This window comes from Erinaceus europaeus, chromosome 11 (assembly GCF_950295315.1).
Source record: "Erinaceus europaeus chromosome 11, mEriEur2.1, whole genome shotgun sequence".
NCBI lineage: Eukaryota > Metazoa > Chordata > Mammalia > Eulipotyphla > Erinaceidae > Erinaceus > Erinaceus europaeus.
In genome coordinates this window covers 116,279,561-116,295,195 of record NC_080172.1, presented here as the reverse complement: position 1 = coordinate 116,295,195, position 15,635 = coordinate 116,279,561, and the positions used below count along the sequence as shown (strand labels likewise).

General features: G+C 56.2%; 1 protein-coding gene across 1 annotated transcript in view; it reads right to left on the bottom strand.

The window, feature by feature from the left end:
* ARHGEF10L (Rho guanine nucleotide exchange factor 10 like) overlaps window positions 1–15,635 on the bottom strand; it is a 76,616-nt gene that overhangs the window by 44,519 nt on the left and 16,462 nt on the right. Inside the window, exons 10-13 of the mRNA XM_060200860.1 lie at window positions 15,299–15,399; window positions 6,163–6,284; window positions 2,534–2,620; window positions 1,223–1,467 (exon numbers count right to left, since the gene is read on the bottom strand). Of these exons, the coding sequence (XP_060056843.1) occupies window positions 1,223–1,467; window positions 2,534–2,620; window positions 6,163–6,284; window positions 15,299–15,399 (555 nt within the window). The remainder of the gene's footprint in view (window positions 1–1,222; window positions 1,468–2,533; window positions 2,621–6,162; window positions 6,285–15,298; window positions 15,400–15,635) is intronic.

Sequence of the window (15,635 nt, the reverse complement as noted above, 5' to 3'; positions counted from 1 at the left end):
GGTGAAGCTGATCTGCAGGGGTCTCTCCCTCTTTATCTCCCACACCCATCTCAATTTCTCTCTGTCCCGTCAAATGAAATAGAAAGAAAAAGAAAAAAAGAGGAAAAATAAATAGACAGGGAGCAGTAGATTCAAAGAGCTGGCAGTGAGCCCCAGTGATAAATCTGGTGGCAACAAAAACAAACAAACAAACAAATAAGCAAATAAATAAATAAAAAGGCCGGGCAGTGGTGCACCCGGCTAAGGGCACACAGTACAGAGCGCAAGGACCTGTGCAAGGTACCGGGTTGGAGTCTCCAGCTCCCCAGCAGCAGGTAGGACGCTTCACAAGTGGTGAAGCGGGTCTGCAGGTGTCTCTCTGTCTCTCCCTCCATACCTCCCCCTTCCTCTCTCAATTTCCCTCTGTCCTGTCCAATAAAACGGGCAAAAACGGCCGTCAGGAGCAGTGGGTTCCTCGTGCCGGCACCGAGCGCCAGCCATAACACCAAGCCTCCAGAGTGAGTGAGTCTCAGAGGCTCTGTGTGGAGGTAGAGAAGTCAGTTGTCTCGTCTCTGATTCCATTCCTTGGGGCCACCCACAAGAGACCAGTGTGGGGGGTGGGGAGAGCCTCCGAGCCTCCCTGGGGGCCGGGGACACTGAGTGAATGAGTGTGGCTGGCAGACCCCCTGTAGGAGGGCAGCTGGGGCTCCTTGCTCTTGTCACCATGTGCGCTTAGCCCTGTGCACCACCACCTGCCCCCTCAGTTTCTTGCGTGGGGAATAGAGAGAAAGCCTTCCCAGTGGGCCTTCTGAGAGGTGCTCAGCCTCTCGCCTGGGGAACAGCACACTGGAGGCGCTCAGAAACCCCTTGCCCTTCAGCACCCCCATGTAGGACAGTTGGGGGCAGACAGGGAGCGGGGCACGGCCAGAGAAAGGGGTTCAGGAGTCACCCCCTTGACTTCTGGATCACAGGAATGAAGGCTTCCTGCACCCCAGCTGCGGAGCGTGGCTGTGGAGGGGGGCTCCCAGGGGACCCTTGCTGCAACTATGTGCCAGCTGCAGGGGGGCTCCCCATAGTCAGGGGTCCCTCACCCGCCCTGCAAGGAGCCTTAAGGACGGAGCTGTCAGCGACCACTGAATGAGCTGAGGGCACTGTGACGGGGTGCCATGTCTCTGTGGGCTCTGGCACCACCATCCTTATGGCCCACCGTGCCCCCTGGCCCTGCCCCTGCCACTCTGCTCACCTGCCATCCTGGAGGCCGAGGCAGATGGTGGGGTGCACGGCCGCGGAGGGGTCAGCCACCGGCCGGTCCTCCTCTCCGTCTCCAGCTCCAGCTCCGTCGCCACCGCCCCCGTCCTCCGGCTCGGGCAAGTACTCCATGCAGAGCACGGGGGCGGCCAGCGGGAAGGACTTGACCGTGCGGGGTGAGGGCCGGTTCAGGGAGAAGATCTCCACCTGGCCCCCCGCGCCCTCCTGCCCGCCCCCGACCTGGGACACAAAGTCAGAGAGCCCGTCAGGGTGAGCCCCGGAGCAGCTGAGCCCCTGCCCCTGCCCCTGCCCCTGCCCCTGCCCCTGCCCCTGCCAGGGGCTGCCCCCAACCCTCCCCTTGCTGTCAGCATCTCCAGCATCTCTCTGCCCTGACTGAAGGTCACTGGTCCCCGCTGCCATGGCAACACGTCAGATGCAGGGCCCAGGATGCAGGGCCCAGAGGAGATCATATAAGGGAGCGGCTGAGGTGGGCTAGCCAGCCGGTGCCTCGGCTCCCTGCTTCCTTTACTTTTCCTCAGGGTGGACTTCAGCCCACGAAGTCACCGACAGATGTAACCAGCCACAAAGGGACACACGCAACCCCGCTTCAAAACGCACACTGGCTGGGCGGTGGCTTTTCCCTGTGTGTCTTGCACATAGGCACCAACACACACACACACACACACACACACACACACACACACACAGATGTGGATGGACAGACTGTGTGCTAGACACTTAGCAAACAGTGAAGGACAAGCAAGCCATCCTAGCAAGGGACTGTCTAAGCCAGTGCGTCTCTCTGTGGGGTTTCAAGCTGCCCTACCCCCTGCCCTCTCTAGAGTTGGAGGAAGGCAGGAAGGATCGGGAGGAAGTGGGGGGGGGGGGGGAGAGGCAGGGGTGCCTTGTGCCCTGAGTCTCAGGACCGGCTGGGGAAGGGGTGTGGGGAGCCTTGAGGAGTCCAGGGAGGCCCAGCTCTGCACCCGTCTGAACAGACAGAGGTTCTGTCCAGGACACTGGGGACGGAGCGGAGAGCAGGGCCTTCTGCAAGAGCCAGGCCACAGCCAGCCCTGCCTGCGGCCCCCTGAGCTGAAGGGGGACCCGGGCACCCCGCAGAGCTCCACGGCTCTTCCCTTCACAGCAGCGCAGCCCTGCACGACAGCCAGACCCCCTTGTTGGGCCCCCGGTGCCCTGGTGTTTCCGGTGTGCCTGCCGACTCTAAGCCCTGTGTCCTCTGCCCTCTGTCCCCAGCACCTGCTCCAGGACACCGGCCTCCCTGCCCGGCCCGGGGACAGGGGACACTTACCCAGAGGTAGCCCTGCGGCAGAGAGGTGCTGACGGCTGAGAATCCTAACAGAGGGTAGCTGACGGGACTGTGGACCAGGGCCCCGAGCTGCAGACAAAAGACAGGACGCTAAGGAGATCAGCGCCAGGGGGCGCCAAGAGCAGCAGCTCACAGGAGAGCTCATTCAACTTCCTGGGCGCCGTTCAAATCCAGATGAGAGCCCTCTAGCCCTCCAGCAGGCCCTGGGCACTCTGCCTGCGGTACACTCTGCTCACTGCTCTGGAATCTTCCAGCTTGCAGGAGTCAGAGGGATGGATTCTCTACGCCAGCAGAGAGATTTTCAGTTAAGATTTCTTGAAAACTATTCATGCCCACACCCATCTCATTTCGATTTAATTTGATTGGTTTGTTTATTTGTTTATTTGTTATTGGATAGAGACAGAGAGAAATTGAGAGCAGAGGGAGAGATAGGGAAAGAGACAGAGAGACGCCTGCAGCCCTGCTTCACCATTTGTGAAGCTTTCCCCCTGCAGGTGGGGACCAGGGGCTTGAACCCCAGTCCTTGAGCCCTATGATGTGAGCCACCACCTGGCCCCCGCGCTGCCACAGAGGACAGACGCCTGCCCTGGATGGCAGGGGGTTCCAGTGACAGCCCTGCCTCTCCCCCTCCACACACACACACACACACACACACACACACACACACACACTTCCTCCCGATCCTTCCTGCCTTCCTCCAACTCTAAGAGGGCAGGGGGTAGGGCGGCTGGAGACCCCACAGCAGAGCCACTCCGCAGCCTGCCAGCATGAAGGGCTGGTGGCCCACGTAGGCTGCCCATGTTCCAGTCTCCATGTGTAGCAGACTGTCCCCAGAGCCCAGAGCCACCTCCCACACCTGTGGACACAAGTCTCACTGAGGCGGCTCTCCCCAGGCTCTGTTTCCTGCCGCAGTGGGAGAGATGCCCCACCCTTCTGTGGGTTACGCTGAAAACCTCGATCGGATGAGACAGACAGACAGCAGAGTGGTAGACTTCCTAGCTTCTTTCTTTTTTTAATATCTTTTTAAATATTTTTATATTTATTTACTTATTCCCTTTTGTTGCCCTTGTTTTATTGTTGTAGTTATTATTATTATTATTACTATTGATGTCATTGTTGTTGGATAGGACAGAGAGAAATGGAGAGAGAAGGGGAAGACAGACAGGGGGAGAGAAAGATAGACACCTGCAGACCTGCTTCACCGCCTGTGAAGCGACTCCCCTGCAGGTGGGGAGCCGGGGGCTCGAACCAGGACCCTTAAGCCGGTCCTTTTTGCTTCATGCCACCTGCACTTAACCCGCTGCACTACCGCCTGACTCCCCCTAGCTTCTTTCTACCCGGATACACCTAATTTTATCTGCTCTACTCCTACCTTTGGGTTCCTGGTTATTAAACTATTTGTCCTGCTTTATATCTTACCACCTTTCAGCCACCAGTCGCAGATGCTACCATGATGCCATCCTGACCTCCCTGGGCAGATGCCCTCACCCATGTGTCCCCTCCCCAGAGCCCTGCCCCACTAGGGACAGACAGACACAGGCTGGGGGTGTGGATCCACCTGCCAACACCCATGTCCAGTGAAGAAGCAATGACAGAAGCCAGAACTCCCACCTTCTGCTCCCCATAGAGAATTTGGGGCCATGCTCCCAGAGGGATAAAGAACAGGGAAGCTTCCACTGGAGGGGAGGGGACAGGGAGCTCTGGTGGTGGGAACAGAGTGGAGTTGTACCCCTGTTATCTTACAATCTTGTTCATCATTATTAATTCACTAATAAAAAGTTAAAATATTTAAAGAAAATTAAAATAAAGAAAACAGAGTAAGGACAGCTGGAAAGGTGGCCTGTGTCGGAATGCAGGGTCTCTGGCCCCTTTGCCTGGAATGTGCTGCCCTCTGCTGGTGCTCAATGGTACAGTCTGCTCCAGCCCTGTTGGAATACTGGAGTTATTTTAATGAGCAAGAGCTTGGGGGTCCAGAGGCCACTTCATCCAGCCTTTGTGTCAGCAACCCTTAGAGTCTGGGGGATACCTGACTCCATCAAGCCGGTGACAGAGTCATGGCTGAAATCCTTCTTGGGCGGATCCTTTTCTACTCTGGATGGATCTACCCAGAGGCCTGCCCACCACATGCCCTACCCCCCCCCACCACCACCCAGCATTCCATGGCTCCACTTCTGTCCAGCTGGGGTTACAGGTCCCAAAGCTCAGCCCCCCCCCCCAGCCCCCTATTACCCACTATCCGGCTGCTTGGTGGGTCACCTCCAACAGAGGAAAGACAGCCTGGCCCCTTCTGCCAGACTCTTGCCCACCCCCAACACTCCCAGCCTGTCCTCCAAGATGGGGGGTTTTTGGGGGGGATGCAGCCCGTGTCTGCACTGCCGTGGTAACACCATCCAGCGCCAGGCAGTGGAGTCCAGGAAGCGCAGGTCCAAGAAGACAGCCAGCACTTAGGAGGGTGAGGGCCTAAACCCAAAAGACCCCTCTGCACAAGGGAGCTGACCCGGGGGCTGGGGTGTTACAATTCACAAGAGTTTGGGTTCGAGTCCCCACCTGCAGGAGGGAAAGCTTTGTAAGTGGTGAAGCAGGGCTGCAGGTGTCTGTCTTTCTCTCCCCCTCTCTGTCTTCCCCTCCTCTCTTCATTTCTCTCTGTCCTATCCAACAACAACATCATCAATGACAACAATAATAACCACAACAATAAAACAGCAAGGGAAGCACAAGGGAATAAATAAATAAACAAACATTTAAAATTTAAAAAAAGAAAAGAAAAGAAAATCACTTCTTTGGGCCCTGCTCTGCTTTCCTGTAAAACAGATCTGCTCATGGGGTCCTGTTGTATGCTTTACGTTGGGTAGTTCTCCCCCGCCAAGAGAATTGGATCAGTCCAGTTAGTTTCGCGGGCCTGCTTGGCCCCGCCCCAAAAGGAACCCCGCCAGAGTTCCAGAGTGAAGAGTCGCAGGGTTCCTGAGTTGCAGAGTTCCAGAGTAAGAGAGAGTGCTTGCGCCGCCGCAAAGAGACAGCAGAGTTCTGTTTGGTGATTAGTTTGGTTTAGTTTGTGAATCGTTGTTCCTGAATAAAGAAATACAGCTTGAAGCTGTATTGTGAAGCCAACCCGGCCAGCAGGAGCCTCCGAATTTTAACAACAGGGTCCTTTAGGTATTAAACAGAGAGAAAGACAGCCAGGCACTGGGTACTTGGCAGCCAGAGGCATGAGGGCTCCCAGCTCTGTGTCATGAAGGGTCCAGCCCACAAGTCCACAAGAGAACCACCTGGGGACGTTTAACTGCCAGTCTTTCGAGCAGAAGTCAAGTCAGCAGCAAGTGAGGTCATCGCTATTTGCTCTCGCAAAACAAAGGAGCTTCCCCTTCACTTGACCCTTTGCTGGCAACCCCCTTCTCCTCTTCCTCCTCTGTCTCCTTCCTCTTTTGTGTGTTGGGGGGAGGGGGCAGGGGGTGGAGCGGCTTCTGAAGCCACAAAAAGGCCTGACCATGTCCAGCGATGAGTGAAACGTGGAGAAGCTGGATCTGAACGTGTAAACGCGCCTCTCCTCCAAAGAGCAGGAAAACCACGAAAGGGCCTTCTCGGTGGGTTCACCCCCGATGGGCCCCACTCACCTGCAGGCTGAGGCCCCGGGCAGAAAAGGCGGGGATGCGGCAGGCCAAGACCGGGCACCAGAAGGGAGCTTTGGTCTTCTTGTCCTCATCCGGGCACAGCCAGCCTGGCTGGTTCTCCTCCCCTGCAGCAGGACCAGAGAGAGTGAGGGAGCAGGTCAGAGCCCCGTTCCCACCTACGTCGTGTGGCGTGGACAGTCTGCGAGTCTCGCTTCCCAGGTCTGTCTAGGGAGCAAGTCCACCCGGAAGGGGCTCTCGCTGCAGAGAAAAGGGGTGGGCACAAGTGTGGGATGGTGACCAGGAGAGAATCTCCAAGCCTGGCACAGGATGCCAGCACGGGCATCAGTCCATCCACAGACACAGAATTCCTATCCTACAGAGAAAGAAACCAACCCAGTTGGACAAAGAAACAACCCAGTTCCCTAGAGCGTAGGGAATTAAAAATTATTTACATATCAGAAAAATAAGAACGAACAATAAAAAGACAAGGCTGGGCAGTGGCACACCCGGTTGGGCGCACATAGTACTGAGCACAAGGACCTGCGCAAGGATCTGGGTTCGAGCCCCCGGCTCCCGACCTGCAAGGAAGGTGGCTTCACAAGCAGCTGACAGGGTTGCAGGTGTCTCTCTTTCTCTCCCCCTCTCTATCGCCCCTCCTGCCTCAGTTTCTCTCTCTGTCCTATCCAAAAAATAGAAAAAAAATGGCCTCCAGTTGCAGTGGATTCTAAAGCCCCAGTGATAACCCTGGAGGTAATAAAATTACATTTTTCTAAGTCTGCAGATATGGGTTGACTATTATTCCTACAACAATGTCTATATCTGTATAGATTTTTCCCCCTTTTTAAGGTCCCATCTTTTCTTTTCCACGTCACACCTGCACCTGTTACTCCATCCAAATGTCCCTCCCTTTCTGCTCTTCTCTCTCTGGGTCCTGATGGAGTTGGAGTCCAGAGCCCTCTGATCATCTTCCCCCTGACATTTCTCTCCCTCTGGGAGTCTGGACCCAGATTCTCTATGGAGAGCAGAAGGGAGTTCTGGCTTCTGTCATTGCTTCTCCACTGGACACGGGTGCTGGCAGGTGGATCCACACCCCCAGCCTGTCTCTGTCTTTCCCTAGTGGGGCAGGGCTTTGGGGGGGGGGGGTTCCAGGACATATTGGTGAGGTCGTCTGCCTGGAGAAGTCAGGGTGGCGTCATGGCAGCATCTGCGACTTGGCGGCTGAGCCTGCAGATTGCCCAGCTGTAGTGGATTTGGTCGGGTTTATAGTTGCTTTGGGGAGCAGGGTCATTTCTGTGTCCTGTTACTCCAAGATCACACCTCCCTGAAGTCCTTCACCTCTCTCTCTCTCTCTCTAAAATAATACACACACATAAGCAAAGGTCAGACACTGTTCCATGAACACCTGCACCAGCAGAGCCCCCAGACTGCCTCTGTGCCAGCTCCCACCCGCTCTTACTCCCTCTGGCAACAGAACCAGGGAGCAGAGAGACCACAGGGAAGTGCGGCCAGGCCTCGGGGTGGGCATGGCCCTGAGGGAATGCCTCTGGGGGGGGGGGGCACGCTTGACACAGCTCTGCCCCGCTGTCTCCTGTCGCTGGCAGGCTCTCAGGGCAGGGGGACGTTTCCGTCTCTGTTCTGCCTGGGGGAGACAGGGCTGGAGGGTGTCAAAGCCCAGGAGGCAGCACATCTCTGGGGCAAGGGGCAAAGGACAAGGGGATAGGGGGCAGAGGTCTTCCCACCCAGCCCTGCAGGGCCGTCCTGTCTCCGTCTCTTCAGCAGGGTGGTCACACCGAGGCTGGCCCCTGCAGAGTGAAGGGAAGACGGGGCCGATCTGAGCGCCTGCATCTGCTTTCAGGGAGTTTCCAGACGAGAGAGAGAGAGAGAGAGAGAGAGAGAGAGAGAGAGAGGGAGATAGAGCCGGGCCACCTCCCCCCAACACACACACACCCCACCGCCTCAAGAGAAGCCTGCCCCCAACCTCCACTCTTCCCTGTGGGACTTCACCTTCTCTCTCTTTTGTATTTTACTTATTTATTTGTTTATTTATTTTGCCTCCAGGGTTCTCACTGGGGCTCAGTGCCAGCACTTTGGATCCACTGCTCCTGGAGGCCTTTATTTCCATTTTACTGGATAAGACAGAGAGAAATTGAGAGAGGAGGGGGAGACTGAGAGGCAGAGAGACAGAAAGACACCTGCAGACCTGCTTCACCGCTTGTGAAGGGAGGGTGGGGGTTGGAACCCAAATCCTTGTGTGGGTACTTGCGCTTAGTACTATGTGCACGCTCAGCCCAGTGCATCCCCCGCCCGGCCCCTCATCTCCCTCCTGTCTTGCCTCTGCATGTACCCAGAGCCCAGCAACTCTTGGCAATTTATTGTCTTTTGATGTTTTGTTTGTTTGTTTCCTTTTAATGATCCAACCTTCTCCTTCCAGATGGTGCCCTCCCCACTTGTGACTGGGAAAGTTCAGAGGAAATGCAGCTGATGCTCCCTGCCTGCCACGGCCACAGTTCCCGGCACAAAACCTGGGCGGAGACCCAGTCAGAAGATTATGTCACGGGTCAGAGGCTCAGCAGCTGCCTGGTGAGAGTGGCACTTCGAGCCGGCACCCACGGGCAACCCTGCTTTCTGATGACACTGAGTGGGGGCTTACTGGGTGTCCGCCACACCTGCCCGCACCCACAGAACACAAGATCATGGGGGGAGGGGGGCAAGGGCAAGTGAGGGCTGCCAGCCACGTCCCCTTCACCTCCCCACCCCTGGGGACAACCCATGGCCACAGGGAGGCTGGCTCTGCCCATAATCCTGCTGGACTGGAGGGCAGCTGCCATCACGCCCCCCACCGCCAGCAGCCTGAGCCCCCCACCCCAGCCATACCCTGCTCCCCCAGCCCCTCCTGACCTCAGGCCCAATGCTGGCCCTGCCCCCTGTGGGCGCTGTCCCCACAGGCAGAGAGAATGACTCATCTCTCTCCCCCTTCCCCAGCATCACAGGGACACCGAGTGCTAGATATTGGGGTGGCTAGTACCCCAGCACGTCTTCTCCAAATTGCCCCTCCCCGCCCCCCGCATCCCAATACCAAACAGAGGCCCTCTGGCGTCTGCGGGGAAACTGAGTCAGGCCTCGGGGGATCCGTGCCCTCCACCCGCTGCGGGAAGCCAGGCCCAGCTGAAGGGAATCGGAGCACACTGGCAGCCTCCCAGGATGCACTGGGCTCCAGTACTGGACCCGCAGGGCCAACAGCACAGGCCCTGTGTGAAGACTCAGGCCTGGAGCTCAGCAGTCAAAAGCCCCTAGGCCGCAGCCTGAGTGAGCCCAGACCTGCGAGCCTGCGACTGTCGCCCGGGGCCTCAGGGAGGCCGGCGTGGGAGAAGGGAAAAGGCCCAGGGGCCAAGGAGTGTAAAGGGTTACAGAGCTTTGACAGTTAGAGGGCAGGGGCAGGGGGGTGGGCAGAGGCACACCTGGTTGGGTGCCCAAGCTACAGTGAGCAAGGACCCGGGTTCAAGCCCCTGGTCCCCACCTGCTGGGAGAAAGTTTTGTGAGTGGTGAAGCAGGACTGCAGATGTCTCTCTTTCTCCCTCTCTATGTCCCCCTTCCACTCAATTTCTGGCTGTCTGTATCCGATAAATAAACAAAGATAATTTTTTAAAAAAAGAGAGAGAGAAAGACTTGGGGAGGGGACACCAGGAAGCCCCCTTCCCCCCAAACTCAGCCTCTTAACCCGTTCAAGCCTTTTCTGGAGGTGGGATTCTTACAGAGAGCTAGGAGGGAACCCTGACTGCTCCCTTCAACGTAAGGTGTGTAACCCTAGTGGTCACCCCCCCTCTGTGGCGTGCAGGCATCCTATCCTGGGAGCCCCCACACACACCTCAGGTGCCGGCCGGCTCCCCACAGGCTCCCCACAGGCTGTGCAGGAGGTTTGGGGTTCGGCCCATTTTCTCATGGGGAAGCCAGAGCATCTACACGTTGGACGGCCTGTCCCAGATCTCACGGCAGGCCCGCGGTGGCGCTGGCAGCCCAGCTCGATGTCCCCCGTGGCGCTGAGATCCCACAGTGCAATGGGGGAAACACCTGTGGAGAGGGCCCAAGTCCCCCAACACTCTGACCTTCCATGGAGCACAAGTGGCCACCCACCACACCCCCCAATTCCAGGCACCACACCCCAGCCCCCTACTCTCTCAGACTTCAGTGGGTTATGGTCTCCGCACAGTGTGGTCAGGGAGAGAGGGGGAGGGAGAAAGAGGGGGTGAAGGGGGAGAGAGGGAGAGAGGGAGAGAGGGGGAGGGGGAGAGGGGGAGAGGGGGAGAGGAAGAGAGGAAGAGAGGGGAAGGGAGAGGAAGAGAGGGAGAGGGGAAGGGAGAGAGGGGAAGAAGGAGAGGGAAAGAGGGGGAGAGGAATAAAGGGAGAGAGGGGGAGAGGGAGACAGGAAGATAGGAAGAGAGGAAAGATGGGAGGAGACAGGGAGAGAGGGAGAAGAAGAGAGGGAGAGAAGGGGAGAGGGAGAGAGGGAGAAGGAAAGAGACAGGGAGAGAGGGATAGGGAGAGAAGGAGAAAGGGGGAGAGAGAGAGGGAGAGAAAGGGAGGGAAAGAGGGGGAGAGGGAAAGAGAGGGAGAGGGAAAGAGGGGGAGGGAGAGAGGGGGAGGGAGAGAGGGAGAGAATGGGAGAGGGAGAGGGAGAGAAAGAGAGGGAGGAGGAAAGAGACAGGGAGAGATGGGGAGAGGGAGAAGGAAAGAGACAGGGAGAGAGGGAGAGAGGGGGAGAGGGAGAGGGAGAGAGGGAGAAAGAGAGATAGGGAGAGAGGGAGAGAGGGAGAGAGGGGGAGAGGGAGAGGGAGAGAGGGAGAAAAGGAGAGATGGAAAGGTAAAGAGTGAGAGAAGAAGAAGAGAGGGAGAGAGGGAGAGAGAGAAAAGACACAATACCCCTTTGTAAATAAATGTCCACATATTCTATTTCCAGTGAGTTCATATTACCACACACACCCCAGCCCCCAACCAGGCACTGCAGATTTAAAATTAAAAAAAAAAAAAACTGGCAAAATAAAAAGGAACGAATGATTCAAGCCCCAGGGGAACCCCGGCGTTGAAATAAGATCTCCAGTGACTTCTTGCACTGAAAGCTTTGCTGCAGCAAAATGCAGGAACAAGGAAGCAGGTGTGTCCTCACAGGCAGCTGAGGACGGAGGCCCACACCAGGCAGCTCCTGGCTCTCCGAGCTGCCCCACAGAGCGTCTGGTGCTCACACCAGAGTCACCTGCCTCTACAGAGCTTGGGCCTGGGGCCTGGCAGGTGGGTCACCGAGTCCTTCCTCGCCTTGGGGCTCCCAGAGCCTTCTTTCAGTGGCCCCTAAAGCTCTGCTTAAGACCCTGTCTCCCAAGCTGGGAGTATGAATCGACCTGCCAACGCCCATGTTCAGCGAGGAAGCAGTTACAGAAGCCAGACCTTCTACCTTCTGCATCCCACAATGACCCTGGGTCCATGCTCCCAGAGGGATAGAGAATAGGAAAGCTCTCAGGGGAGGGGATGGGATATGGATGGAGTTCTGGTGGTGGGAACTGTGTGGAATTGTACCCTCTTATCCTATAGTCTTGTCAATATTTCCATTTTATAAATGAGAGATACTTAAAAGACCCTGTCTCCATCCTCACCTCCATTCTGATGGCCCAGCAACACCCCATGGAAGCCTACACAGGATAAGCACGGAGACAAGGGGCCAGCTGAAGCCACGGCCTTCTCCCCTGCCCCCTGGCAGCCCTGCACCTGACCCTCCAGTGTCCTCCCAACCTCAGCAGCCAGGGGCATCCGTCAGTAAAATCAAGTCACCGCTTCAAGAAGAAAGGTCCTCCGTCCCGTCCACAGCAAGCACCGTGCACCTCACCTAGGCTTCCGGGGGTCCTGACACCTGTTCCCGACCACCTACTCCCCTCCCTCGTTCACCACCTCCCGCTGCCTTGGGTCCTTGGCACCGGCTGGTCCGACCCAGTGTGGCCGAGCCCAGATCTCTGCTTGGTTTCAGATGTCACCTCCGTAGGTGGTCCTGCACCCCCAAGGGCCGGCAAGAGTCAGCTCACCTGGCCTGCACCACCTGCCTGGCCCCCATCGCAAGCTGCGTGGTGGCAGGGGACCTGCCCTTGTCCTTTTCTGTTTGGAGTGACTGCCCAGTGGTCACTGCAGGGGCTTCATTGCTAAACGCCCAAAACCAAGGCCCTGACTTCTCACCAAAGACCATGGCCCGTGGTCCAAGAGGTGGTGCAGCGGCTGGGGCGTTGGACTGTCAAGCGTATGAAGTCCTGCCTGAGTTCAGTCCCCTGGAAGCACACGTACCAGAGTGATGCCTGCTTCTTCTCTCTCTCTCCCTCTCTCTCTCTCTCTCTCTCTCTCTCTCTTCTCCTCTCCAAAGGCCAAGGTCCTGACTTCTCTCCAGAAAGGTCTCGAAACCTACTGCAAATGTCTCCTGTGTCTCTAAAAAAGGCCACACCAAGAATTAATGGGGAAAACAAAACACACACACACACAGAGAGGCACAGACACAGCCCCTGCTACTGGCTGGGGTCCGCCGGCGGATGCCTGCACACAGCAGTAACAGCTCTGACCGGCAAGGCCCCGTGACGTTCACGATTCAGGCAACACGCAAATGAGCCCACCGAGAGGGTGGTGGCAGGCAGGCGCCGGCCGACTTGAGGCAGCAGAACGGGCAGAGATGGAGCTGGGGTTCTGGGGGCCACCTGCCCAGGCTGTAAGCACCAGCTCTGCCCCTCCTTGCTGAGTCTGGAGGAGTCAGTGCGCCTGCCTGGGCCTCAGGACCTCAGCTGTAGAAGGTACTTAGAGCAGAACTACCTCTTAGGGGTTCTGTGAGTGTGTGTGTGTGAGTGTGTGTGTGTGTGTGTGTGTGTGTGTGTGTGTGTGTGTGTGTGTGTGTGAGTGTGTGTGAGTGTGAGTGTGTGTGTGAGTGTGTGTGACTGTGTGTATGATTGTGTGTGTGAGTGTGTGTGACTGTGTGTGTGTAAGTGTGTGTATGAGTGTATGTGAGTGTGTGTGTGTGCGTGTGTGTGAGTGTGTGTGTGAGTGTATGTGAGTGTGTGTGTGTGAGTGTGTGTGAGTGTATGTGAGTGTGTGTGTGCGTGTGTGTGTGTGTGTGAGTGTGTGTGAGTGTGTGTGAGTGTGTGTGTGAGTGTGTGTATGAGTCTGTGTGAGTCTGTGTGTGAGTGTGTGTGTTTGTGAGTGTGTGTGTGTGTGAGTGTGTGTGTGTATGAGTGTGTGTGAGTGTGTGTGAGTGTGTGTGTGAGTATGTGTGTGTGAGTGTGTGTGTGAGTGTGTGTGAGTGTGTGTGAGTGTGTCAGTGTGTGGGTATGTGTGTGTGTGAGTGTGTGAATGTGTGTGTGAGTGTGTGTGAGTGTTTGTGTGAGTGTGTGAGTGTGTGTGAGTGTGTGTGTGTGAGTGTGTGAGTGTGTGTGTGTGAGTGTGTGAGTGTGTGAGTGTGTGTGTGTGTGAGTGTGTGTGTGAGTATGTGTGAGTGTGTGTATGATTGTGTGTGTGTGTGAGTGAGTGTGTGTGTAGGAGTGTGTGAGTGTGTGTGAGAGTGTGTGTGAGTGTGTGTGTAGAAGTGTGTGAGTGTGTATGGTGTGTATGAGTGTGAGTGTGAGTGTGTGTGAGTGTGTGTGTGAGAGAGAGACAGAAGACTCTTGCTGCACAGGAAGTGCTCTGTGAATATAAGGATTCCCCTGTGCTGTTAAGGGTGAGACGCACAGGGTAAAAGGAATAAAGAAGCCCTTTGTTTATATTGAGTTTAGTCCTCTGGCAACTAGCAAGTTCACAGGAGTCAAATGCAGCTACCAGAAAGTCCTCCCTTCGATTTTACTTATTTGCTTTCTCTTTTGCCGCCAGGGTTATTGCTGGTGGCTCGTGCCTGCACGACTCTGCCATTCCTAGAAGCCATTGCTGTTATTTTTTTATTTCCGTTTACTTTCTGCATTTGATGGTGGGGAAGAGATGGAAGGGAAGAAAGGGGGAGAGAGAGAGAGAGAGAGAAGAGAGACACTTGCAAATACTGCTCCACTGTTCATGATAAAACTTCCTGCCACATGTGGGGACTGAGGACTTGAACTGGGGTCCTCGTGTCTGGTCACTTGGGTGTTCCACGAGGTAAACCACCACCCAGTCTCAAAGCCCACCCTCTTTTTTATAATATATATTTATATATGTGTCATATAAATATCTATATTATTACTGGATAGAGACAGAGGACAGAGAGAAACTGAGAAGAGAGGGAGAGAGACACAGAGACAGCTGCAGCCCTGTCTCACCACTCGTGAAGCTTTCTCCCTGCGGGTGGGGACCGGGGCTTGAACCTGGGTCCTTGTGCAGTGTGATGTGCACGCTCAACCGGGCGTGCCACCGCCTGGCCCCAAAACTCTTCCTTTTTTTTTCCCCCTTTTGTTGCCTTTGTTGTTTTTTATTGTTGTTGTTGTTATTGCTGTCGTCATTGTTGGATAGGACAGAGAGAAATGGAGAGAGGAGGGGAAGACAGAGAGGGGGAGAGAAAGACAGACACCTGCAGACCTGCTTCACCGCCTGTGAAGTGACTCCCCTGCAGGTGGGGAGCCGGGGGCTCGAACCAGGATCCTTATGCCGGTCCTTGCATGTTGCGCCACATGTGCTTAACCCGCTGCGCTGCCGCCCGACTCCCAAAACCCATCCTTTTATAGCAGACATTTCATGGAGTTGGCTACCATCGCCACAACCTACTTTCAGCATTTTGATTACCTTCCCACCCAAAAAAGAAAAAAGAAAAATAAAAAAGGGAAGAAAGGAATGAAGGAATGAAGGAAAGACGGAAGGAAGGAAGGAAGGAAGGAAGGAAGGAAGGAAGGAAGGAAGGAAGGAAGGAAGGAACTCAGCAGTCATTCTGCCTTACCACCCCTCACCCCCACGTCCCTGAAAACCACTGATTTCCTGCCTGCCAGCTCCTGTCCTTCCCCAGAGGGGAGATGACGTGTGGAAGGCCTCAAGGAGAGTCTTGGGAATCTGTTTTCCTCCCAACGCAGAAGCTTCCCTGCCCATCCCACACGGACACCCCACCCCACCCCAAAGCTCCCCTCCGCACCCCCGTCCCCCAGGCTCGGCTCTCGCGGGGGCTCTTACTCACGGAGTCCAATCTTGGCCAGGTGCAGCCGATTGACCCAGGAGATCTTGCTCAGGGGGTTGGGGGTGATGAACACCACCATGAAGCTGATGGGTCGGCCAGACCTGCAGGACGGGGCAGACGCCTGAGCGCCCAGGACACGGGCAGGCTGCCCACCCCCCACCGCAGAGTCCCGGCTCTTCCTTCAGCCCACGTGCCCTGGAGAGTTCACAGCGTGCAGACAGCACCGGAATGCAGGTGGCCAGGCCAGCGGCCTGGCAGTGTCTGTCCTCAGAACAGAGTTCCTCCACAGAGCACCCAGCACCCACCCTTCTCCCCAGGGTGCCTGCATCCTCCCACC